Source organism: Delphinapterus leucas, chromosome 16, assembly GCF_059928025.1.
Source record: "Delphinapterus leucas isolate spDelLeu-1000000601 "Yukka" chromosome 16, BTC_Dleu_Yukka2, whole genome shotgun sequence".
Classification (NCBI taxonomy): domain Eukaryota; kingdom Metazoa; phylum Chordata; class Mammalia; order Artiodactyla; family Monodontidae; genus Delphinapterus; species Delphinapterus leucas.
In genome coordinates this window covers 9,472,337-9,498,533 of record NC_143144.1, presented here as the reverse complement: position 1 = coordinate 9,498,533, position 26,197 = coordinate 9,472,337, and the positions used below count along the sequence as shown (strand labels likewise).

General features: G+C 39.5%; 1 protein-coding gene across 10 annotated transcripts in view; it reads left to right on the top strand.

The window, feature by feature from the left end:
• Window positions 1–25,966, top strand: part of LYST (lysosomal trafficking regulator) — a 191,536-nt gene extending 165,570 nt beyond the window's left edge. For 6 of the 10 annotated variants that reach the window (XM_089897446.1, XM_089897445.1, XM_089897449.1 and 3 more), the window contains 9 exons: window positions 1,275–1,505; window positions 3,507–3,696; window positions 6,830–6,966; window positions 10,823–10,921; window positions 16,514–16,653; window positions 16,929–17,026; window positions 22,333–22,507; window positions 22,913–22,984; window positions 23,919–25,966. In XM_089897446.1, coding sequence (XP_089753572.1) covers window positions 1,275–1,505; window positions 3,507–3,696; window positions 6,830–6,966; window positions 10,823–10,921; window positions 16,514–16,653; window positions 16,929–17,026; window positions 22,333–22,507; window positions 22,913–22,984; window positions 23,919–24,057 — 1,281 coding nt within the window. In that variant the 3' untranslated portion in view covers window positions 24,058–25,966. The other 4 variants (XM_022553139.3, XM_089897444.1, XM_089897455.1 and 1 more) reach the window with 2 other exon arrangements.
• Window positions 25,967–26,197: the final 231 nt, after the last annotated feature.

Below are 26,197 nucleotides of genomic sequence, written 5' to 3'. Positions count from 1 at the left end.
TATTTATAATATTCCTTTGCAGAAAAGTTCCGTAATTTTTCCCATTTTTTTTTAACATCTTTACTGTAGTATAATTGCTTTACACTGTTGTGTTAGTTGCTGCTGTGTAACAAAGTGAATCAGCTGTACGTATACATATATCCCCATATCCCCTCCCTCTTGCGTCTCCCTCCCACCCTCCCTATCCCACCCCTCTAGGTGGTCACAAAGCAACGAGCTGGTCTCCCTGTGCTATGCAGCCGCTTCCCACTAGCTGTCTGTTTTACATTTGGTAGTGTATATGTGTCAGTGCTACTCTCTCACTTCGTCCCAGCTTACCTTTCCCCCTCCCCGTGTCCTCAAGTCCATTCTCTACATCTGCGTCTTTATTCCTGTCCTGCCCCTAGGTGCTTCAGAACCTTTATTTTTTTTTAGATTCCATATGTATGTGTTAGCATACGGTATTTGTTCTCTTTCTGACTTACCTCACTCTGTATGACAGTCTCTTGGTCCATCCACCTCACTACAAATAACTCAATTTTGTTTCTTTTTATGGCTGAGTAATATTCCACTGTATATATGTGCCACATCTTCTTTATCCATTCGTCTGTCGATGGACACTTAGGTTGCTTCCATGTCCTGGCTATTGTAAATAGTGCTGCAATGAACATTGTGGTACATGACTCTTTTTGAATTATTGTTTTCTCAGGGTATATGCCCAGGAGTGGGGTTGCTGGGTCGTATGGTAGCTCTATTTTAGTTTTTAAGGAGCCTGCATACTGTTCTCCATAGTGGCTGTTTCAATTTACATTCCCACCGACAGTGCAGCCCCTTTTTAATTAGATGGGTTTGTTTGCTACTGAGTTGTGTAAGTTCTTTATAGATTTTGGATACTAACCCTTTATCAGATATATGATTTGCAAGCAATTTCTCTCATTCAGTAGGTTGTCTTTTCATTTTGTTGATGGATTCCTTTGCTGTGCAGATAAATGAAGTCTCATATGATATTCTCTTAAATTAAAATTAATTTTATAAACATACCTAATTAGCACCAATCAAGGTGCATTATTTTCATTCATCCATTCAGAAGCATTGATCATTCCTATTCTGATCTCAATTCCTATTCTGATTATTAATGATTGTTAACCTGTTCAAAAACATTTTAAAATCCTTTTCATTTGAAACAGAGAAGAGTAAACCATTGCCTAGAGAATAAAACAAGTTGTTGTTTTCCCCTTCAGTGTTATCGCCAAGTCTTGCTTTTTACATACCTCTCGTTTTCTTTTATTCTTCAGACATATTTTGGAATGGATGTCTCTGCCGTTGAAGATCCAGTTCAGAGACGAGCACTGGAAACCATGATAAAAACCTACGGCCAGACCCCTCGTCAGCTGTTCCAGTCGGCCCATGCGAGCAGACCTGGCTCCAAGCTCAACATCGAAGGGGAGCTTCCTGCTGCCGTGGGGTTGTTAGTGCAGTTTGCTTTCCGGGAAACCAGAGAACAGGTCAAGGAAATTCCCTATCCGGTATGTCATTTGGATTTCAATAGAATTCAGCAAAAACTGGCTCAACTCCTGAGCCGTCAGGTCCCCTCCCAGGCTCTAGGGGCAGGAAAGTGAGTACGGTCCCGGCCTGAAGGTGAGTGCCAGCCAGTGAACACGGATGCCTGCACTACGTTCTGTGTGTAGGAAATGCTGCGTTAGTGCTATGAAGAGAGTACTTTGGGAGCTCAGGTCGGATTGTAACCTCCCTGAGGGTCATTACTGGGGAGAGGAGCCTCACCAGGCAGTGACATAACAGGCATTGCAAATGAGAGGAAAGGAACCATCCAGGACTCGGGAAGAGTCTGAGCATGGCTGTGCCAGTGCAGACATGCCTAGCGTGGTCCTTCCTGGTTATTATCTTCCAGCAGAGGTGCTGACCAGAAGTGTAAATGTTTGGGTTTACAATGAAGGGGGAAATCGTACATGTTTTTTTGGCCCCTCCAGGTTGTAATGATAAGAAGTATTGCCTCTTAAAATGGGAAGTAGGGGGCTTCCCTGGTGGCGCAGTGGTTGAGAGTCCGCCTGCCGATGCAGGGGACACGGGTTCGTGTCCCAGTGCAGGAGGATCCCACATGCCGCGGAGCGGCTGGGCCCGTGAGCCATGGCCGCTGAGCCTGCGCGTCCGGAGCCTGTGCTCCGCAGTGGGAGAGGCCACAACAGTGAGAGGCCCACGTACCGCAAAAAGAAAAAAAAAAATGGGAAGTAGGTATAATTTTTACTCTGAAATAGAAAAATAAAGCAAGCAAGCCTTAAGAGTAAAATGGATTCTAATCCTCAACTAAATTCTTCATTATAAAAGCAGCAAAGATGGGAGATTGTGAATTGTGAAGTGTTAACAAAGGTTTGCAGAAGGAAATCGCAGAAAATGAAAAGGCAAGGGAAAGAGGTTGTGAAGGTCTTGGAGATAAAGTAAAGCACGGATGTCGAACTGCAGTCGTCTGGGAGCCACTTTAAGAGAACATGGTTTTTACAGATCTTGCTTTGATAGTCGTTTCTTATAATAATGCTTCTTAAATACACTAAAGGTAGAACACTAAATGTAAGTTATTTATGCTCAGAGCTCATATATATCAAATTTGCATGTTAAATACAAACAAAACTTATACAACTAGTAAAAATGAAATTTAAATTTTAAAACATCAATATGAGAGACAATGTTGCTTTGCTGAACCCAGGCCACCAGTGTTGTGTTTCATAGTTGAAAGCTGTATTTTTTGTTTTGTGTTTACTTGTCAATGAAACTCATATGCTTTTGAAGCCTTACAAATCATTTTAGTCATTGTCATTACCAGGGTCATTATTTTTAACTAGAATCTATTATTTTAACATGTCAAAATAACAGTACGTCCCTGAAAAGTAATAAACGCCATTTAATTTGCCACTATACTTATTGCTCGTTAACTAGTTGAAGTTGGCGAGTATGAAGGACCTGAGCAGTATGTCTGTTTGCAGTGGGAACGTGTACAGACCTGCCTCCTTCCCACCCCAGGACCTTTGCACTGGCTGTTCCCTCCGCCTGGTGTGCCCTGTCCCCAGATAGAACCCCAGTTTGCTCTCTCGTTTCACTCAGGTGTCTGCTCAGACATTATGTCCGCAGACAGTCTTACCCGACCCCCGCGTCTAAACGGGCAGCTCTGTCACTCTTGGTCCTCTTCCCCTTCTTTGACTTTCTTCATAGCACTTGCACCAGCTGACATCTGTGTATGTATTTGTTTAGTTGTTGTCTGCCCTGCTTCCCGGCTATCAGACAGCTCCACGGGCGCTGGGACTTCATGTGTCTTGTTCATCACTGTGTCTAGCAACCAAGAACACATATTTCCATATGCTAAGCACGGGGGAAGTAAAAAATTATAAAATAATTCTTGCCCACAAAGGGCTTATAATCAGGCTGCTTTCCCTTACTCTGTTTGGAGTTTAAATTAGAAGTGATTCTATATTTACTACCTTTTTTTAAATTGTACTGTTTACTTTCCTTGGTTGTAGAGTCCTTTGTCATGGATAAAAGGCTTGAAGTGGGGGGAGTATGTCGGTTCCCCAAGTGCCCCAGTACCTGTGGTCTGCTTCAGCCAGCCACACGGAGAAAGATTTGGTTCTCTCCAGGCGCTGCCCACTAAAGCAATCTGCGGTTTGTCCCAAAATTTCTGTCTTCTGATGACGTACAGCAAAGAACAAGGTAAAATCAAACATGAAAATTGTCCTAGGCATATCTTTCATGAGATCTGAATGTTTCCCCTCATCTGTGCTGCTATTTTGTTTTATTTCTAAGTTTTCTGAGTCCTTGGCAAAAAACTAAACTCAAATTTGTGTTCATTTAATGCAACGTAGGAATTAAAACATAGTACGTGAAAAAAATGGGAACTAAATGCAATGTCATTTGAAATGAGAGGAGGTGTTGAAGGAGACAAGAATAAATGTCTCACAAGGTGAAAACATTAACAGTTTTATATAAATGTACACTTTGAGACCCTTGAATTCCAGAATAGACAGACTTATCTGACCAGCAAATCTAGGACCTCAGAAGAGACAGGCATGAGATTAAAACAAAACAAGAAAGTCATGATAGCCTTGAAAATAGGTTTTAAAAATATGTATGTCTGGAAAGCAATGTTTTTCTCACCTTTCTGTGCACTGACTCACTGAAAGCAACACATGGAAAAGTGCTGTCAGTAGAGGCCCTCTTCATATTTCTAAATGTCACCTACACTGTGGCAAACTAGTGACATTTTCCGCTCAAGTAATCCCTCCGTCCTCCCAAATTAACCGTTTTACTTAATGCGAAAGAACTCTTCCTACGTCCTAGGCATGGGCTTTAAACACTAAAATGAATGACTGAGGGCACCCATCTGTTCGTATCAGGTGTGTGCAGATTTGCCCGGAAGCCCGCGTGTGGACCAGACACGTCTTAGCATTCCGCGCTGTTAGTGTTTAACCTTGCGTTCTGTGCACTGTGCTCCTCGGTCCACATGGCCTCCCACCCGACGGAGCACCACAGTGCAGGGATGCCAGGACCCATGCCAAACATCGGCCACCTAAAGGAATTCAGTGTGCTGGCTGGGCCACAGTTCTTTTAGACTCACTCTTCATTCTGTCATGAAATGAATGATTGATTGCCTTTATAGTTGTCAGTAATAAAAGAGGCTGCGCACCATTTTATCTAAGTTTAGTGAGCTAGGAGGAGAAGGTAAAATCTGTTTGATCATCGCTGGAATATCAGTACTTTATTCTCACTAGTACGTTGCAATTAGCTATGAGGTATGTCACGAGTAATTTACTACTAATAATACTTAAAGTACCAAAATGCGTGAATAATTTATCTTTAAAAAATTAATTAGGGTGGATTGAAGTTTATCTCTTTAGAGCAGAGAGAAAGGGCTGGTATTATCACGCTAATGATGGGACTTAAATATGTCCAGTATAATTGCTAACCTGTCTTATTTGTGCCACTTCAGTCACAAGCCCTTAGTGGCCCTTAATAGCTGTGTTCATTCAGATTACACTTTATTTCCTCATAGGATGTATTTGGGATTTATCAGAATCTAGGTGTGTCCAGGGAAGTGGTATCGTACAAGTTACAGCCGTGGCCTCGGGCGGCACGATGCCTGAATTTGCGTTCCAGTTCTGCTGCCTAATACCTGTGTGATCTTGAGAAAATGACTTACACTTTTGGAATCCTGGCTTTTAAGCTATAAAGTGGGAGTAATGAAAGGACTTATCTCACAGGGTAATTCACTGTAAGGATTAAATGAAATAATATAAGGAACGACTAACACAGCGCGGGACTCATTCTAAGTGCTTAATAAATAAATGCTCATTGGACAGTTAGCACCCTGGGGCCAGGGCCCGTGTGAGTGTTCACTGCTGTACCCAGCGCGGAACTGTCCACGGGGCCATTTCGGAGAGGCCTGGACTGACTGGGAGTGCACCTGGCAGATGGAAGGCCATGTGTGTTAAGCACTGCTGTGTCAAATAACTGTGTCATTTTGCTTAGTTATATATGCATAATACAACATAGCAACCAAACCGCCATGGTTTTCATGATCTTTAGCCCAGTATAGGCCAATTACTTGAGAACTGACAATGCCTCAAAATTGCCTGAGGTACTTTTTTTCAAAATATATTGATACTTGGTTGGGTCCCATTGAAGACATACCGCTTCAGAATCTCTGGGGCTTGAGTCTAAGCCTGTGCATGCTACAAAAGCCATTTTCTTGCAAACTCCTGTTTAAGATCCACTGTTCAAATAGATAAAGCAGAAGTTTATTTTTCTTTTTTAAAAAATATGGTGCCTCTTGTGTTGCTGGAATGAGAAACCAGGAACAGTTACTGAGTTCCTACTACATGCCAGTCTTTATGGTGGAATTTGCAAGGTCCCAAGGCTCATGAAGTGTGGTTCCTTTCCATAGCAGCTTATATAGAGAGGAGTTTATATTTAACAAGGATATCCCGATTTCTTTATTGCAAAAGTGATGTCCACATTTGGGATTATACTCAACAAAACAAAAAGAAATCTGTGAATTACATTTTCAGTGTGCTGTTGATTCATTCAACAAATATTTATTTGTTTTATTGCTTTATATGCTGGGTATTATGCTAGGTACTCACATTCTCTCTCCTTAAGGAACTCAAAGCTTCTAAAGTTTCCAGGGCAGCACCAGCTATAGCATTTATGCTGCATTTGCCCTAGTCAATGTGCCAACAAGGCATAGATCATGAGAAACGCTGATGTCAGGAGGTCCAGATCTTTATCCCAAAAGGACATAATACTGTGTACGGGTCCAATGAGAAAAGAAAAGAACCTTGTTAAACGAAGGTCTCCCGTGCAGTCCTTGCAGTTGAAAGGATTAAATTATCCCTTCTCAGGATTGCTTCTGCTCTAGCAATGGTCCCTTTCTGGTATTATTAATAGTTGTCCATATTGATTTTTCAACAGGGTATCTACGTTTTTAAAAACATTTTCTAGTTCATATTTATTGTTAAAAGTAAGGTGTCACAGAACATGAATAGAGGAAGCTTGATTATCACTGTCTTTTATAAAGATTTCTTAACAGAAATTTTAGTACTAAGTCATATAAATCCCAACCAAAACACCACAGGTGAAAAAGAATACAGTTCCACCCTTAGAATCCCATTAACCTTAAAGGAATAAAACTAACACAATTGGGTCCATCTTACGGATATAAAGATGCTTTTGCACTGGAATGACCGTGTTCTGCTGCGTGAACTTGAACCTTTAACCTGCCATTGTGGCCGGCTGTCCAGTAATAACTGAGCAGTGGCAACTGATGCTTTTATTTCTCCTCCTTGAGGTGTGAGAAGCATGAACAGTACTGACATTCAGTGGTCCGCCATCCTGAGCTGGGGATATGCTGATAACATTCTAAGGTTGAAGAGTAAACAGAGCGAGCCTCCAATAAACTTTATACAAGGTTCACAGCAGTATCAGGTAAACATTTTCATGAAGTACTTTATAATAATAGTTAAATATAATGCTTTAAAAAGGAGTCAGACTGATGGCTGCTAGTCTTTAATATCCTGCAGTCAGTCCAGGAGCTGGTGATGCTGGATGTATGCCTTGTTTACAGTGCTGACAGACTCCCTAACTGCCGCTGTCTATGTCCCCAGAGTTTGTCCTCTACCCAGTCTCTTGTTGAGCCAGCGTCAGCTCATGGCTCAGTATTGGAACAAAATCAGCATTGCTTTCTTCTCAGCGTCCACTTACCTTTAGTTACTGTGTCATTTTCTTCCTTCCTTCCCTCCTTCGTCCCTTCCTTCCTTCCTTCCTTCCTTCCTTCCTTCCTTCCTTCCTTTCTTTCTTTCTTTCTTTCCTTTCCTCCTTCCTTCCTTCCTCCCATCCTCCCTTCCTTCCTTCCTCCCATCCTCCCTTCCTCCCTTCCTTACTTTCTCTTTCTCTCTTTCTTTCTCTCTCTCTTTCTCTCTCTACAGCTGTGTTGGGTCTTCATTGCTGTGTGCGGGCTTTCTCTAGTTCCGGCGAGCGGGGGCTACTCTTTGTTGTGGTGTGCGGGCTTCTCATCACGGTGGCTTCTTGTTGCAGAGCACAGGCTCTAGGCACGCGGGTTTCAGTAGTTGTGGCACAAGGGCTCAATAGTTTGGCTCACGGGCTCTAGAGCACAGCCTCAGTAGTTGTGACGCACGGGCTTAGCTGCTCCGCGGCATGTGGGATCTTCCTGGACCAGGGCTCAAACCTGTGTCCCCTGCGTTGGCAGGCAGATTCTTAATCACGGCGCCACCAGGGAAGTCCCTTTACTATGTCATTTTCAATAACCAGAGTGCCATGTTCTATACCTGGCTTTTTCTAAATGAACCGGGTATTTAGGCATCACAACATGGTAGAAAGAGCCTTGGAGCTAACTGTAGCTCTGTGATCTGTGTTAGTGTCCAGCTCTGTTATCTACTATGTAGCCTTTGGCAAGGAATTTAACCTCACCCAACTTGAGTTTCTTTCTTCTTCTCTAAAACTGGGCTAGTCATACTCCCACCACTCTCTCATAAAGCTGTTGTAAAAATGTCTCCAATGTTTCTGAAAGTGCTTTGTAAACTATAAAACACCATGTACACACATACACACACACACACACACACACACACACACACACACACTACTGCCATAACTTTTTCCGGTACTAAATTGTATGTTAAACCTTCTTTCTTTGACTGTCTTTCCATAGGAAGTTCTTTTACTGTTTTCTGACTTCGTTACCTGCATAGCACCTGGTGCCTATTTATATAGTCCTAACATTCGTCACCATTCCCTGAGCACTTTAAAGATGGAGTCATCTACTTTTGGGGAATTTTTGGCAGTGAAAGAAAGGAGAGCAATGGCTTGTTTGCTTAACCTTCAATATGCCTGGAAAAAAAGGTCACTGCCTTTTGTCATCTGGCTTACCAGTAAACTAACAAAAGTAAGAATAAAGGACAGTGAAAAACAACCTTATTATAAATTTTAATAAGAATTTAAGCACTGAAAAATTATTTCTATCATGTAAAGTTGGGCACAGAAACATCATTAAAGATGAAAAAATACTCTCATTAAGTCCTTTTAGCAAAACAGGATGATCCAGATTTCTAGCAAACACGGTGTGATGAAGTACTTCCGGTCAAGTGCCCAACTAACTAGATAAGAATACCATATTTCATTTTGTTCTTAGAAATATGTTGTTCACTCATTGGTTGTTTAGTATGAGAAAATTTGTCCAGGGTATTATCATATGAAGGCTCACACTCTGAGATTTCACTTATCTGATCAATTTCATCATCATCATTACAGATTAGAGTCCTGCTGTCTCTTAGCCTTTATCTTCTGATTGATCTCATAATTGTGAAACATGTTCCTGTCAATTTTCTTCTCTTTTCTATTATTGCTGGAAAATGAAAAATTCTCAATTTCCAACTGTGTTCGATGACAGCTGAAAGTAGACTACAGAAATGGTGTCTTTGGTCTTCTTTTATACTTCTCAAAAGATGACAACATTCTTTTGACAATGCAATAAGAAAACCAAAAGATGACAATTTAGGGACTTCCCTGGTGGGGCAGTGGTTAAGAATCCACCTGCCAGTGCAGGGGACATGGGTTCAAGCCCTGGTCCGGGAAGATCCTACATGCTGCGGAGCAACTAAGCCCGTGCGTCCCAACTACTGAGCCTGCGCTCTAGAGCCCGCGAGCCACAACTGCTGAGCCTGCGTGCCACAACTACTGAAGCCCATGTGCCTAGAGCCCGTGCTCCTCAATGAGAGAAGCCACCGCAATGAGAAGCCCACGCACCGTAACGAAGAGTAGCCCCCGCTCGCCACAGCTAGAGAAAGCCCGTGTGCAGCAACAAAGACCCAATGCAGCCAAAAATAAATAAATGAATAAATAAGTAAATAAATTTATTTTTTTTTAAAGGTGACAATTTATTTCACATTTTACATTATCCTTCCAGGAGATCCATCATTCTTCCATTTTCTTATTTTGTTTGTTTTGTTTTAGCATAGTTGGGAATAATTGAAGAGTAGAGATGAAATAATTCCTAGGATGATGAAATAGCAAAGTGTTTCAAAATAGAGAAAAAAATGAGATTATTGAAATCCTAGAAATGTAACTTAGGTTTATAAAAGAGTTCAGTCGACCCATATGGTAATTGCAAGACAGAATGAGTTTTATTCTTCATATAAGAAATGGGTACATTTTCTTTTTGCTCTTTGGAAGACCTCTAAGAAAGAATAAAAATTATGAAATATCAATCTTTACAAATAGAACTATTCAAGAAAGAAACCCAAAGGATAAGATTAGATCCAGTGGACTCTGAAGATATATTGAGAGTTAAGAAGAGTCCGGCTCCAAGCAAGTCATTTTTCAAGGTAGCAGACACTTGAACACGTTTGCAGGGCCAGGGGAAGAAGCCAGCAAATGACAGCTTGAAATTCTGACAGTTGTTTGAGAAACACCAGGGTGGTTTGGGGCTGGTGTTAAAAACAGAGGGGCTTCTCTAAATCAGGAGGCGACGCCGACACATTTTGAGGCCCAAAGGAGGGAAAGGGATGAGGTCTGTGGCTGATGATCGCCGTCTTCTTAGTGAAGTGAAGTGAAGTGTGTGGGTATTGCTGACCAGCCGACCGACCGGGAGAGGTGGGACTGGAGAGCAGGCAGAGCGGCTGGGGACAGCTGCTGGGGGTGTGGTGCTGGGGGTCCACTAGTGCCAGAGGAAGACTGTCAGGCCGAGCAAAGAGGTGAGCCCATCTTGAATAGTGTCGCCATGGTTGGGACTCAAAGGTTTATAATCCCTAAGGAGTAATCCCAGATTTTTTTCTCCACGTTTATCTTTCTTTCTTCTCCTATCTAGCAATCTTTAGAACTGTTAGAAGCAATACCTCTATTTATATATATACTCTGTTTCCCTACCAAAGACAGAAAAAGGAAAAAAGAAAGAAATGAAAGTAAAAATCAGGTACATGCATCTCTCTCTCTCTGACACACACACACACACACACACACACTCTCTCTCTCTCTCTCTCTCTCTCTCTCTCTCAACCTTGGATCTAGTCAATCCTGGATCATTTTGTTTAAATTTCTGAGGAACAAATGGCCCTGTGCGTATTTGTGTGTGTGTGTGTGTGTGTGTGTGTGTGTGTACACAGAAAAATGTAAAATCATAGACAATGCATTGTAATATTCTAATCATTTCAAGTAAAATGTTTACCTTAAATTTTGTGATCATATATTTTTAAAATAATTGTCAGAAAAGTAGAAGCATTTCTCATGCTTTTTAAACATGATAATCTTTGATTTGTCCTTTCTCTAGGTGACTAGTTGTGCTTGGGTACCGGACAGTTGCCAACTGTTTACTGGGAGCAAATGTGGTGTCATCACAGCCTACACAAACAGATTCATGAGCGGCACGGTAGGTCCTGGGCGCGTTTTGTGGGATTTTCATGTCAGTGAGGGGAAGAAACCCTTTATAAAGTATACATTTGATATAAGATTAAATTTTTTGTACATTAATCTTTTGTACTTTAGTCTCTTCACATAAGCTCTTAAAATGTAAAAGGTCACATGTCTAACTCTTTAATTTTAGGTTTATTAAGATCACAAAAATTTTGAAAATAACTGTAAAGGTCAGAGACAGACAGTATTTTGAGTTATGACCTGTTTTGAGTTTAGGCTTTTTCATGGCATTTTGATGCTTGCTTGCTTTCATTCTCGGTATCAACCTGAGTGCTTACAAGTACCCCACGATATTCTATAAAAGTTGGAAGTACAGAACTCCTAATGTTCAACATTCCTGTGCCCTCTGTGTGAATTAAATGACAGAAAAATCCAAGTAGCCAGTCTTGATTTCTACCACTTACTGGAAGAAATTTTTTCATTCACTGAATCCTTTGGATTTGAGAGTTAAATTATTAAAACACTCTAGTGAAGAAAACATTATGCAATACTTCTTTTAATCTACTGTCATTCCTTTTTTTTGTTTTTTTGCAGTAACAGTACTTGCTTTTTTAAGAGATTAAACCTACAGTATTTTAGTAGTTAATTAAAGAACCAATTCCCAAGAGGCATTTCCACTGTAGGTCTGTCATTCCTTTCTTGAATCAGCTGTCTGTGGTGCTGTTGAGGATTAGTGGCAAGTTTAGGGTGATAACTCAGTGATTATCATTCTAGTCTAAAATGTGCTCTGTGCTTTATTTTAATTACAATTTTCTGCATTATTTTATAAAACGTGTTTTACTGGGTGAAACCTGTATTTCTAGCATAGGGTGATTCTCAGTTCCTTACTTTTCTGTCCAAGTTTATTCCCTTTTAAGCCCTTGTTAAGGTTCTTTGCCACGATCCTTGGGGTATAAATGTGACCATAATATTGTTTCTGTCTCTTAGTCTAAGGAGTCATTAAAATGTTTGAAGCAGGAGTGATATGATCCAGTCAGCATTTTAAGGCCATCACTGTAACGCCTACAAGGAGAATCGCTTAAAAGGGGTGTGGGGCTGGAGGGGAGGGTACCAGTTCAGAGACGCTGTAGTGATACAGGCTGGCCGTGGTGAGGGCTCCGAGTCAGGAGGTTGGCATGTACAGGTTATTGCAGGACAGTGAGGTTGTGCTCTAAGAAAGATTCACACACAGCTTAGAAGAGCCACAAGTGGGACCAACCAGATGTCAGGGAGCCTGAAAAGTTACACATGAGCTAGATCTTAAAGGACCATTTTACTAAGTGGAGAAAAGAGGAAAGAGTATTGTAGCAAAGTAAACCAACACATGGAAACAAAGGCATGGTAGTTTGGGGGATGGCAGATACTTTTATGTGTAGTTTAGAGTAGAACATGCTGGGAGGAGTGCCAAATCCAGGGCAGGAACAGTAGAGTGAGGTGAGGGTCTTATACACAGGCCACAATAAGAAGAATGCTAGGGGGTCTGAGCAGAGAGGCGCCTTCACTTTTGGATTGTCTTCTGTTTTCTCCTTTTTACTCCCCAAGGCCTAAAGCGGATGTTAATTTTATAATGTCTCTAATATTTACCACTGCCATTGCCTTTCACCTTCTGAGCTCACCCTGTTTCCTTTTTTCTACAAATATATTCTAATCTCTGCTGCTAGAGCAGTTGTCTGCTTGTACACTCAGATCATTTGCACCATCATAGACACCTATTTAAAAACTAGCTTCATCTTTTGTTTTTTATTTCCTCTTGCTTTCCCCAACACTATGAACAGCCTTGCTCTTAGTTTTCCTTACTTCCATTCTTCCTATAATTTAAAATTTTAATTGTAAGCTAGCACAGTATACAGTATTGGTTAAAAAAAAAAAAGATTAAGCTGTACTCGGTATAGGAGTAATTTTGCACAACATAGCTTTGAAATAGATCAAAGATGTAGCTATTATCATTTGAATACAGCAAGACACATGCTTCTTTTAGTTTGAAGTTATTGTGAAGTCTTAGGTTGCTTACCTTTCCTCAGTTCTGTACTTGCCTGAAAGTGGATTTTTTCAATTTATTTGTAAGGGTTTTCTTTTTCTCCTAAGTATTAATAGTATTAGGTAATCAAGTCATGAGATGAACAGTTACTATTTAAACCATGTCCAAAATTGTATCTTAGCTGTGTGGTTTTATCATTGTTTGATCTGAGAGAAGGTTACTTGGGTTTTTGTAGATGTTGTTGTTGCTTTTTATTGGGGACCGTCTCATCATTTTGGGGTCCCTGAAGCTGCAGTTGTGACCCTATGCCTGTGAGGTTGGCAGGAAACACCTCATGTTTACTAGCTTCTGTTCTCCCAACCCGCTGAATGCCATGGTTCTAAAAGTATCTATGCTCTCGTTTCTGTTGGCCTTGACACATACAAAAGACCACCTCCCAAGCACCATGTAGGATATGACCAAAATAATTGTTGTCTGAAAATATTTTCAAGGGAATCTTATGAAATACTTTCCTGAGCTAGTGAAGCATATATAACTTTGAGCATTGTGAGTTTCTGTTGACTATCCCAAGATAGTCTGCTAAAATGCATTCTACATGTGTAATGACGAATAACGTTGCTTGGTTATAGGGAATGGTTATCTATAAGCCATTTATATACAGTATTAGAGAAGAATGTCTTCTAAAAGTGATAACTGATTTTAAAATAGTTGGTCTTGAGTCATTTTTTCACTAATTAAATAGTGTGGCCACATCATCTTCATATAAGTGAACACTTGTATTTCTATTCTCTAAATTGATGGTGGTAGGAGAATATATATGCAGTGTATCAAGGTAGTATTACACCCTTCAAGAACATTTTATGAAGAAGTAGGCCAGCACAAGATTCCTGGTCTACCCATGGAAATTATTTTCTGGTCCATCAGGGAATCATCTAGTAACACTAACTCTTGGAATCGTTTTAAAGTGAAAAATCTATAAAATTTCACTAACCACTATAGGGTACCTATCTTGTGTTTACCCCATAAATATTATTCATGATCATGAAGTAAAAAAAAAAAATGCACACACACACACACACACACACACATATATATTTATTTATTTATTATTATTTTTTAATAAGCAAGGAGGGAGCTTTAGCCTTGAGGGCATTTGTCAATCCTAGAATATTGACACTGTCCTTGGACAGCTTCTTGTGAGAGGAATAGAAAAGAACAACAAGGGACAGAGCAAGCTGGGGAGTCCCAAGGAGGCCCTTGTCCAAAAGGCTGGTCCCTAAGAGTAAGGATGAGTCAGATAGGACCAACTCTTGTCTGGAATTACAGCCTGGATTGGAATTCCCTGAGTTGTCCAGGATCCTCAAGACTTGACTTTGGGTAAGGCGTCCCTAGCCTGGCATGGAGATCCAGGTCATCCAGCAGAAGAAACAAGGAGGCACTTGCATTCTATTCCACAGATAGAGGAATTCCTACAAATAATCTTCTTAATGTAGTAACAAATACACAAAACCAAGCACACAGATTTACAGATAAGAAAATGAATATGTGAAAAAGTTAAACTTAGTTACAATAAGAGAAATTCAAGTTAAAGCAACCTTGATTGCCATTTAAAACTCGGGAAATTTTCACAGATTTAGAATGGGAATTGAGTCACAAACTGAAGTGCTGCAGAGTTCAAGCAGAGAAGGAAGGAGCTCAGGCCTTTGGGGGCAAGGAATTCTTTGGTCCCAGGGACCCTGAAGAATGGTCTGCAAGGGCGCTGGCACACCCCTGTGGCCCTGCAGGCTCCTGGCCCTGCGGGGAAGGTCACGGAGGAGAACCAGAAGGGGCCCAGAACCAGGACTCGTGCCCTTGTTCAGAGCCACCTGGTTGCTGTGGTTGTGTGCAGTTGAAGGCCACGTGCCCTAGCTAAACAGAAGCCACTGCCACACAGCTCAAGCCAGTGGTTCCAAGGGGAGCTGTAAGCCTGGTATCGCCGGGTCATTTGAGTCTTTAAGAATAAAATAGGTATTTTTACGTGAAAAATAAAGCACTTAAAATAGATGAGCTGCAGCTAATAACTCAACACATATGTTTCAAAAGCAGTGGTGATCAAAAAGGCAAGATGCAGCAGATACCTAAAGAATAATTAATACCATATTATTATATATAATACCATATATATAAAGTTTAGCAACATGAAAAACAATACAATTGTTATAGTAACATATAGTAGAACATAAATTCAACATACATGGGAAACAAATACAAAATTCAGGATAATAGTAACTTCTGACAAGAGAGAGGAAATAGGATGTAAAACAGTACACAGACTATGTAATGTTTAATGTTTTCTTTATTTAAAAAATAAGCTGATCTTATAAAATATTAGGATTAGTTTAACTGAGTGGTCAGTATACAGCTTTTTATTATACTTTCTTTCTACTTTTCTATATTCTTTGTATTGAAATACTTTATGACAATAAACTGCTACCCTAATGAAAACAAAGGTTAGACCCTGTGTGGACATCTGGCATCTGTGAGCCATGTGGAACTTGGAACATCAGTTTTCAATGTTTGATTTAGAAAATCAGTCCACAACTATTGATGAGTAATACATCGCCATTGGTGGCATCATGAATTGGTACAAAGCCTTTGAAGAGTACACTCAAGAACTGTAAAATTATTAATATTCACTGATCCACTAGTAGAATCCTGGAAATTCTAAAGAAATGATTTAGAGGAGGAACAAAACTTATATACATGAAGGATTTAATTATGACATCTATAATTTTGAAAAAATTTGAAACAATTTTAAATGTCTATCATAAAGGATGTTCAAGGGGGCTTCCCTGGTGGTGCAGTAGTTAAGAATCCGCCTGCCAAAGAAGGGGACACGGGTTCGAGCCCTGGCGCGGGAAGATCCCACATGCCGCAGAGCAACTAACTCTGTGTGCCACAACTACTGAGCCTGTGCTCTAGAGCCCACGAGCCACAACTGCTGAGCCCGTGTGCCACAACTACTGGAGCCCGCGCACCTTGAGCCCCTGCTCTGCAACGAGAAGCCACTGCGATGAGAAGCCCGCGCACCGCAAGGAAGAGTAGCCCCTGCCCACTGCAACTAGAGAAAGCCTGTGTGAGGGAACAAAGACCCAACACAGCCAAAAATAAATTAATTAATTAATTTTTTAAAAAAGGGATGCTCAAGTAAATTATAGTATACTAACTGTATAGAATATTATAACACTTAAAAATCATTTTGAAGACACTGTCAAAAATGGAAAATGCTTATGGGAGAATGTATAAAATACAAAATAGGGAATTATTTGTATGGCAATAATCACAGCTATAAAATACATATGTAATTGGCTAAAGACTGGAAAAGAATAGACAAAAATGAAAAGCTTATTTGTTGATGAAATTATGGTCAATTTAAAATTTGTTAATGTTTAATTAGTTTTACTCTTTAGAAAAAGTTGAACTAGATTGAAAAATGAGATGTTTGAGAAGAATATTTGAATCACTTGGGTTGTTTTTATTTTTGAGATACGACACTAGGATACCTTTCGTCATGGTTTTTGTCTCATACTTTACTTATTTTTTAAATTTTAGCCTTCAGAGATAGAAATGGAGTCTCAGATACATCTCTATGGGCACACAGAAGAGATAACCAGCTTATTTGTCTGCAAACCGTACAGTATAATGATAAGTGTGAGCAGAGATGGAACCTGCATCATATGGGATTTAAACAGGTACAGAAATCTAACTCTAAAATAGCTATTTTTAATGTTTTAGTTCTTACTGTGAGAAATAGATGCACTAAAATAATATCTTTATATCATAATAGCTTTAAGCATGAAGTACAGACTTTACCTTTGTAATCTTATTGAATTAAAAAATCAGCTAGGAATATAGTCAGGAATGCCTTATAAATAGATACATATACACTGAGGAAAAGAATTATACAAATAAGAGAATATAATTATATGTAATGATCATATGCAAATTCATGTCTTTGGTCTTTCAGGTTGTGCTACGTACAAAGTCTGGCAGGACACAAAAGCCCTGTCACAGCCGTCTCTGCCAGTGAGACTACAGGTGACATTGCCACCGTGTGTGACTCAGGTGAGCTGGCCCCAAACCAAAGCACAGGGTGGTTGCACTCACAGTGCATTCAGCCAGCTGGTTACATCATAGGTTAAACTGTTGCATTACATCTCTCAGGTCCCTGCCAGATCTGTATACTTAGGTGATAGCATGTATGTGTGTTAAGACTCCACACTCACAATGCAGGGGTCATGGGCTTGATCCCTAGTCAGGGAACTAAGATCCGGCATGCCACACAGCGAGGCCAAAAAACAAACCAGTAAGGTTGAAGATTGAGTTCATCAATTTAGGCATCTACTTATGCAAAAGTTAGTATTGTCATAATTTAACTTTTTCTGATATATGTAAGATTGCATTTGAGCACATGTAAGTTAAGCAAATTACTGTTACATAATTATCTGAATTTTCTTTGGTTTTATTTTTCCATCCTTTTTTGCTTCTGCTTTTTTTTTTTTTTTTTTTTTTTTTTGCGGTACGCGGGCCTCTCACTGTTGTGGCCTCTCCCGTTGTGGAGCACAGGCTCCGGACGCGCAGGCTCAGTGGCCATGGCTCACGGGCCCAGCCGCTCCACAGCATGTGGGATCTTCCCGGCCCGGGGCACGAACCCGTGTCTCCTGCATCAGCAGGCGGACTCTCAACCACTGCGCCACCATGGAAGCCCTGCTTCTGCTTTTTAACTACTGACTTTGCTACCTCCCTCCCGACTAAATGAAAAGCATCAGCGGATGATCAACTTCCTACATGTGTCTTGTAGTTCCTGTGAGAGAGTAGTATAAAATAATAATGGAAGTATAATTTGCCCAAAATCTACATGACAATGATATATCTCCTAATCAAAGGTCTGGCTTTTAGTTTTTGTTTTTTCATGTATACATATTAAAAAACTTGATGCATCCAGAGGGAAAGAACTGTTGAAAAGCTCATAACTTTTCTGTTTGCATTTCCATTCATTGAAAGGATCCTTTGAAAAACTGTTTCTTTTTGTCCACTCAGTACAGATATCTTCCACACATCTACAGTGGGTGGTCTTTTATCCTTTGCTTGCATTTTTCATATTGTTTGTTTTTTCCTGACACCAAATGTGTGGTCTTTCCAGACACTAAACAATTCTCTAATTCTATGACACCAACTGGGTGTCCAACAGTGCAATTCAATTCTGACATTAACTAGTTGAAGTTAGCAAATTTGGGAGTCCCAAGACCCCCCACCAGGTTTGATAATTCTCTCGAATGACCCACAAAACTCAGTAAAACACTGTACTTACTACTGTGGTTCATCACAAAGGATAGAAGTGAACAGCCAGAAGAAAAGGTAGGTAGGGTGAGGTTACAGGGTCTGTCCCTGTGGAGTCAGACTGCACCACCCTCCTGGCATGTCAGTGTGCTCATCAACTTGGAAACTCTCCTCCCCCTGTTGTTTAGGAGTTTTTCTAAGGTTCCATTCTGTAGGCAGTAGACTCTATCATTGGCCATTAGGAACTGAGCTCAACCTCCCGCCCCCTCCCTTCCCTGGAAGTGGGAGGTGCTGTAAGTTTTAACTCAGGGTTGGCTTTTCGGGTGACCAGTTCCCATCCTGAAGCTGTCTGGGCCTCCCCCCAGGAGTTATCTCATTAGCATAAAAAAGACAGTAAATTAACAAGGATTTAGGAGCTCTAGGCCAGGGACCTGGGACAAAGTCCGAATATTTATTTTTGTACTATACCACAGTAAAACTCTTGTTTTTGCAAAACACTCATTCATGCTTGTATTCAAGAAAAGTAACATCTTCAGTCATGCTTCAAGATTTCAGTGTGAAGTATTTGCCAGTCTTCACCCCTAGTCATAAAATAGTGTCATGAAAACATTTTTATTTCCTAATCAGCCTGACTAAGGGGAAAGATCTTAAACAGTTGACTTTGGTAACATAAGTGTGGGCAGATGATTGATGACTTTGCTAATTGTTCCTCCTTGATTTATACCTTAGTGGCTTTCAGTATGTCACATCAAGAGGGAATTTGGGGGAATCATATAATGATTATTTATATAGAGTTCTCTACTTTCTTGTTTTGGCAACATTTGGAAGTTAGGACTGATCCCGAGGGAACCAAATTTTGTAAAGTTAATTACTTTCCTGCTGCCAGTAGTGATTTATTATATCTGTGACATTACATTAGCTAGTCACATGGGAACAAGAAACCAAATTACTTTTGCTTACAATTACCAGCTCACTAGTAGGGTGTTCAGGTGCCCCTAGGTAGTGTGCACAGTATAATAGAGTAATGGCTAGAACGTTCTTTCCACTTTGAACAAAAAGGCCTTCTACACTTGTTTGAGGCCTCTCAATGCATATAGAAGAGGACTCATAAAGAGCAACTGGTATAGACAGCATAATAAAAATAATGGTTTTTTATTATTTATTTATTTATTTTTAAATAATGATTTTTTTTTTAAAAGAGAGGACAAATTCATGTTAAGTGATCCAGACTATATTTCATTCTCCTATTCTTATAGTCCAGGAAGGGAAGAAAGTTACCAGATTTAGCCTACGAAAAGTCTTGACACTTTAGTGATAACCATCCAAGTAACTTTTAAATCAAAATTTAAGAGAAATAAATACATATGCATGTGTATGTATATGTATATGTAATATATAATGTGTATATGTGAGTATATATACACATATGTAATCTCAAAATTTTCTGTATTGGGGCTGAAGATACACTGGCAAACTCATTCCTCCTGATCCTAATTTCCCAGGGCTTATTATGGGATGTGGTTGTTATAGTGATAAGACGTAAAATTTATTAAACTATGTAAATATTATAGTAGATGATTTCTGTATTTTTTTAAATCATTCTGCCACTATATCAAAATATATGCATTTCAACTAGGGCTCATAGCCTTTTCCTGTGTTGCCAGTGGTACTCTGAAGTTAATATAATATTCTAAGATTCAGAGTAGGGGGTAGTTCTCCAATTTCTTTTAATTTTGATGAAGATGTATAGGAAGAATAAAGATTTTTTTCAGGAATACCCAACTTTCTGACTTTTAGTTGATATGTTAAATTATACATGAAAGCAATCCAGTATTGGGTAAGGGCCTCGATTTTTTTTTAATATATATTTATAATCTTAGGCAGATGAGTGGTTACTTGGTTTTGTGGTAGACCAAGTTTCTGGGCAATCTGCTAGGGTAATTCTTTGCCTGTTAAGTTCCATACCATACTTCAGAGTTGAGGACCACATTTAGATTTTTTATTTTGAAGAACTAAGCCATGCAATAGCTGTGTCTTACAATTACCAACCCCTACATCAATATTGTTTATGGATATGTATCCAATGACTTCAGTAAGCCTTCTGACCGTACTAGTACACATCCGGTTACTTTATATATTTTTTAAAATCTTTATTAGATATTAAATTCAAAAGAAAGAGTGAAATCTCTACTTACGTAAAAGATGAGTTTATCATCTACAATTGTATTTCTTTAGCATATTGAGTCTCCTATATCTTTTTTTTAAAATTTATTTATTTTTGGCTGCGTTGGATCTTTGTTGCTGCACATGCGCTTTCTCTACTTGCGGCGAGCAGGGGCTACTCTTCATTGCAGCGCGCGGGCTTCTCATTACGGTGGTTTCTCTTGTCGCAGCACGTGGGCTCTAGGTGCGCGGACTTCAGTAGTTGCGGCACGCGGGATCAGTAGTTGTGGCTCACGGGCTCTAGAGCGCAGGCTCAGTAGTTGTGGCGCACGGGCTTAGCTGCTCGGCGGCATGTGGGGTCTTCCCGGACCAGGGATCGAACCCCTGTCCCCTGCATTGGCAGGCGGATTCTTAACCACTGTGCCACCAGGGAAGTCCCAGAGTCTCCTATATCTTGATGCTTTATTTGGGTAATCTCTCCTAATCAATATTCTACAATGGGAAGTAGACCACTGGGCATTTTTTAATCTTTGTGTGTGTATGTGTGTGTGTGTATGTGTGTGGTAAAATATATTTAACATAAAAACTGCCATTTAAACCATTTTAAAGAATACAATTCAGTGGCATTATTACGTTCACGGTGTTGTGCAACCATCACCACTGCCCGCTTCAAAAACTTTTTCATCACCCTGAACAGAAACTCTGTAACCATAACTCCCACACTCCTCCCTCCCCAGCAGAGCCTGGTAACCTCTATTCGACTTTCTCCCTCTGTGAATTTGCCTATTCTAGATATTTTATATAAGTGGAATCATACAGTATTTGTCCTTTTGTGTCTGGGTTATTTCACTTAGCGTACCACTTTCAAGGTTTATCCGTGTTGGTGCCTGTATCAGAGCTTCATTCCTTTTTGTGGCTAGACAACATTCCATCGTATAGATATACCACATTTTTGTTTATCCATTCATCTCTTGATAAACATTTGGGTTGTTCCCACCTTTTGGCTATTGTGAATGATACTGCAACACACTAGGCCTTTTGGTTGGTGACACACTAGGCCTTTTGGTTGGAAGGTCTTCTGCATACCTTTAGGTAAAGAAGTATTTCCAATATTTATTTCTTTGCTATAAAATCTTTTCATTTCCTTAATAAAGAGAGAAACACATTGTCTGCTTTTCTGTTAGTTCTAATGGAGAGATAAAATTAAGTGTAGTAACACATTATGTCGTCCAAACTTTATCATGCCTCTTAACCTCTGTCTTATCAGTATGAGAATATTTCTCCAAAGAAGGCTGGACACATCACCACGAGGCCCCAAACCACAGCCCGAGTTTATAGAAGATATTAAAGCAATTAGTGCCTCCTCCACCCCCTGGAAAACTACAAAAAGTTTGGTTACTCATGGTCTTTGAAAGGAAAAAAAATTCGTTTAATAAGACATGGATTTGTAAGAGTCAATCTTAGACATTCTGAAGAATTAGCTTTCATTTTTTTTAAGAATTAGTTTTTAACTCAGCTTTTACTGTAACTTTTGTTTCTTCAGAAGTCCCGGAAGTCACTTCTTATAGATTGTTTCACAGAATATTTTCTTCTCTTTTTGGAGATTGTTTAGCTTTCTAGGTACTTTCAAATTCAGGTTTGGCAGTTTGTATGCTGAAATATCATGACTACAGAAAGATTCATGGTTAATTTACATTGTTGCTCTACCTTGTAGCTTAATTTGTTTTCATTTTTTTCACTGGTCACCATCTCTAGATAAATATGCCAACTCTGTGTGACTTACAGTGCAGTAGTTCCATTTATATAATCTTCAGTCGTGAGTTGCCTGTAAACTTCATCACTAAAACAAACAAGCTAGGCCCTCAGGGATGCCCCTCTGGGGCCCAGTGTAGGGGGCTCTGTGACACCCACAGCCTGGTGACCTGCAGGTGACTGTGGCATTTTAGCTGGCGGGGGCAGTGACCTCAGACTCTGGACAGTGAACGGGGACCTCGTTGGACATGTCCACTGCAGAGAGATCATTTGTTCCATGGCTTTCTCTAACCAGCCTGAGGGAATATCTATCAACGTGATTGCTGGGGGATTAGAAAATGGAATTGTAAGGTAAGAGGAGTTTTTTCTTTCTTTGTGTACTTTTGTCTATAAGGGCACAGCAGTTTCAAAAATTGGTTTTTACTATCTAAACATAATAATATTTAGAGATTTAAAATCACCTTCGGATATCGGTTCTTCAGTTCTTCGTTTTATTTATAAATAGTAAAGATAGCTTTAGTACATTTTTGAAATTTTATATTGTTTGTCAACTATGAAAGAGTAACAATATGAAAATACACAGTTAGGTTTCCTTTCTCCCCACCCACCTGGGCAAACTGCCCAGAAGTAACTACTGTTGATCGGTTTATTGTGCTTCCTTCCAGATGACTTTTAACAAGTAAACACATAGGTTCAATTTTTAGGGAAGGAAACTTTAGTTTGCATAATTAGATGATGACTTTTTTCTTCCTCTAGGTTATGGAGTACTTGGGACCTAAAGCCTGTGCGGGAAATTACATTTCCTAAATCAAATAAGCCTATTGTAAGGTAAAACCTCCCTCACCTCTTCTTTCCTTCATAACATACTCTGTGACTGTTTTGTTGGAGAGACAGTAAAGCACACAGAGGTAAAGAAGTGCGTAATGAAAGTCATTATAAACAGCCGGCCATTTATGGAAGCCCAGGATGCCCGGGGCCCGGTGGCAAGAGGAGGCCAAATGCCTGTCTTCATGGAGCTCGAAATCTGGGTCAGGAGCTCACAGCCCCACAGGCAGGCGTGCTGGGCTCGCGCCAGGGAAGCCTCCTGAACTGCAGAAGTGATGGATTTTTTCCCTTTCCTTATGGAAAATCGCATAATGGTGATTGATGGCTACAGGCGTGTGCTTGACAGGACTGCTAAACAACCAGTTACCCTTTGCTCTGTTAACAAATTTGACTTTAAAAACTCAATTGGAAGGAAGGGATTCAAATTCTACTTTATTAAAATAATTTTTAATCCACTAAATGTAAAGTTTAATGAACCTACATTAATTATGTATTAATGTTACATTTTTTACCCTTTCCCCTTTCAGGGAAATAAAATACCTCCATAAAATAATCACCATTTATTTCTATAGAGAGAAAGTGTAGTACTGCTGTATTTTTCGAAGTTTCCTATACCCAAGTATTTGTAGTTTAAGTAATCAGGCTAAACAAGAAGGGAAAAGAAAATATGCAAAGAAGGAACAGAACGTACCGATCCTTTTGGTCCTGGTTTTAGTCTGTATCACTTGGTTAGAAGGAGCTTCACAAACATGCCAGCAGAGCAAGTAAACTACATTAGAATTACAGTCAAAACCAATGAGTTGTAGGCCGTCATTTTGTTTGTCTCTGTGCTCCAGTAAACATATCTTAACCCCCTTACACTGATTTCCATGTGATCACCAATATGCTGATACACTTTTCAGAGACACAATATACAAATGGGTTTTTTTTTTCACAGCCTTACATTTTCCTGCGATGGCCACCATTTGTACACAGCAAACAGTGATGGGACCGTGATCGCCTGGTGTCGGAAGGACCAGCAGCGCCTGAAACAGCCAATGTTCTATTCCTTCCTCAGCAGCTATGCAGCGGGATGAGTGAGAACCTCGCATTCTGCAAGGCACTTTAACTCCAAGCTAGATTTGCCGACTTCACCAGTTACAGGAGGTCAAACCCGAAGAACTGGATGACCAAACAAACCGTCCAAGTAATGATAAAGTCTATTCATCTGCACAGAATTCTGCAGCCTCACGAGGTCCTGAGAGGAAAGTATTGTTTAGTGATAACCTGGAGGGTGTGTCAGTATGCACTAACCAACAAGGTTTAATTAAGTCTGGTACAGTAAATTAAAATCATATTCTTAAAGGTTTTTTTCCATAGAGGATTCTAAAGAAAAGATGAGCGTCTCTCTATTTCTGTTTTCTATTACTTTCTATTTTCTATTATTCCAAAAAAGCCAGTAGGATTTAAATTGGCCAGCTGTTTGTATAAAATGCTCTAAAGATTATATTTTAAAAGTTTTCTGCCAAGATAACACACCCGCCCCACTCCCCCCAAAAAAGGAAAGATAAGGAGAAAGAATTCAGGACTTGATCATTGCTTTCTTTGAGAAGTATGTAATTCAGTAGGTGCCTCTGCACCAAAGATTTTTTTGAATATCTGAATATTTGAATCTCAGTGTTAGGCAGTTTTTGCCTGTTGCCTTCTTAGCTCAAAGTAGAACCAGAATTTTTTGACAGTCACAAACAACAACACAGGTATCTTTGATTTTCAGACACATTCTGTTTCTTCATAAAAATCCTTCTTAAAATCCATAACACTAGATATGGAATATCCTTAGTTGAGTCACTAAGATTTAAACACAGTGATAATTCTTTTAATATCTGCCATTTACAGAGCATTAAATACTTAACAATTTGCAATAGAAAGCCTCCATTTCAGAAGAAGTTTGCACAGATATTAATAATGCAGTCCAGTTAAGGCATTTAATCTAATATGCAGGAGGAGTTTTCTTCCCCAAAACAGAATTACAAAAGAAAAGGACACAGCTTACTTCGTTTTAAACAGGAGGCAGAATAATTCTTTTAGGAAGCAGTTTCCACTGTTTCTACTAACCTATACCACTTGAGAATTCTAGGAACAATAGAAAAATCTGTGTACTCCACAGCAAACTTACACGTGATAAAGGCAGAATTCCTAAAACTCCTGGAATAGTCTATCATGATATTATGGCTCTATTTTTACTGGGGGTGCTGCTTTATTGGCTTTGGAAACACTGTAAAATAAGCTGTTACCATGAGATACAAAGATGTATTCCTGCCTAAGAATTACTTGCGTGTTTGTTATGGAAATTTAATTCATATGGTGTTTACAGAACTACTTTTGTAACTTCCAAACTTTCTAAAACATTCTGCTTAAAAACTGTATAAAATGCAGTTGCAAAGTCTCTGCTGTCAAGGTAAATACAAGAGGAAGCAAGTGGCTACGTATGCTCGTAACCTTCAGTTGCATACATAGGTAAGAGCACCTCACGGCTGCGCTGAGATCATGGTTTGCACAGACCACCTATTAATTCTGAGGTCCAGATAGGTGCAGAGATGAGACTATTCCTATTCACGTTGAAGTGATTTGCTTTGTTTAAAAAAAAAAAAAATCGCAGCTATTGTCTAACTTTCATTTTTCTACTGAGAACTTTACATTAGTCCCTTATTAGAATAAGGTTGCTACTCAGTCTTTTTTTTTTTTTTTAAGGCTGAATTTCATCATTTATCTAAAGAGAAAATATGCAAAATGACTGGTCTTGTTAAGAGTGCAATATTATATTTTTATGTAAAAATAAAAATGAAATTGGGGGGATTATTTATTCAGCATGAAACTTAATATGTATATGTTTGAAGCCCTTCATAATATGCATGTTGTAGCAAATATTTCTGTAAACTATCACAAGCTGTGTTACCTTTGTACACACTGCCACTTCACAGTGGGGATAAATTTCATAAAAATAGACTTGAGGGCCTATTCTCATTGCAGTTTAAATATTATGACCAGATCTCAAATTGGTGGCTGTTTTTGGTAAGCCATATAGTTTCTCTCTTTAGCTCCCCTATAAATTTATGTCACTAGAAAAGGATAACTTTCATTTCTTAATTGTGGTCTTTGTGAGAACTTGTATATTTCAATCTTTACTGCCTTTAAATGGAGTTTGGACAGAAGTCCTAAGGTCAAACCACTCTTTTT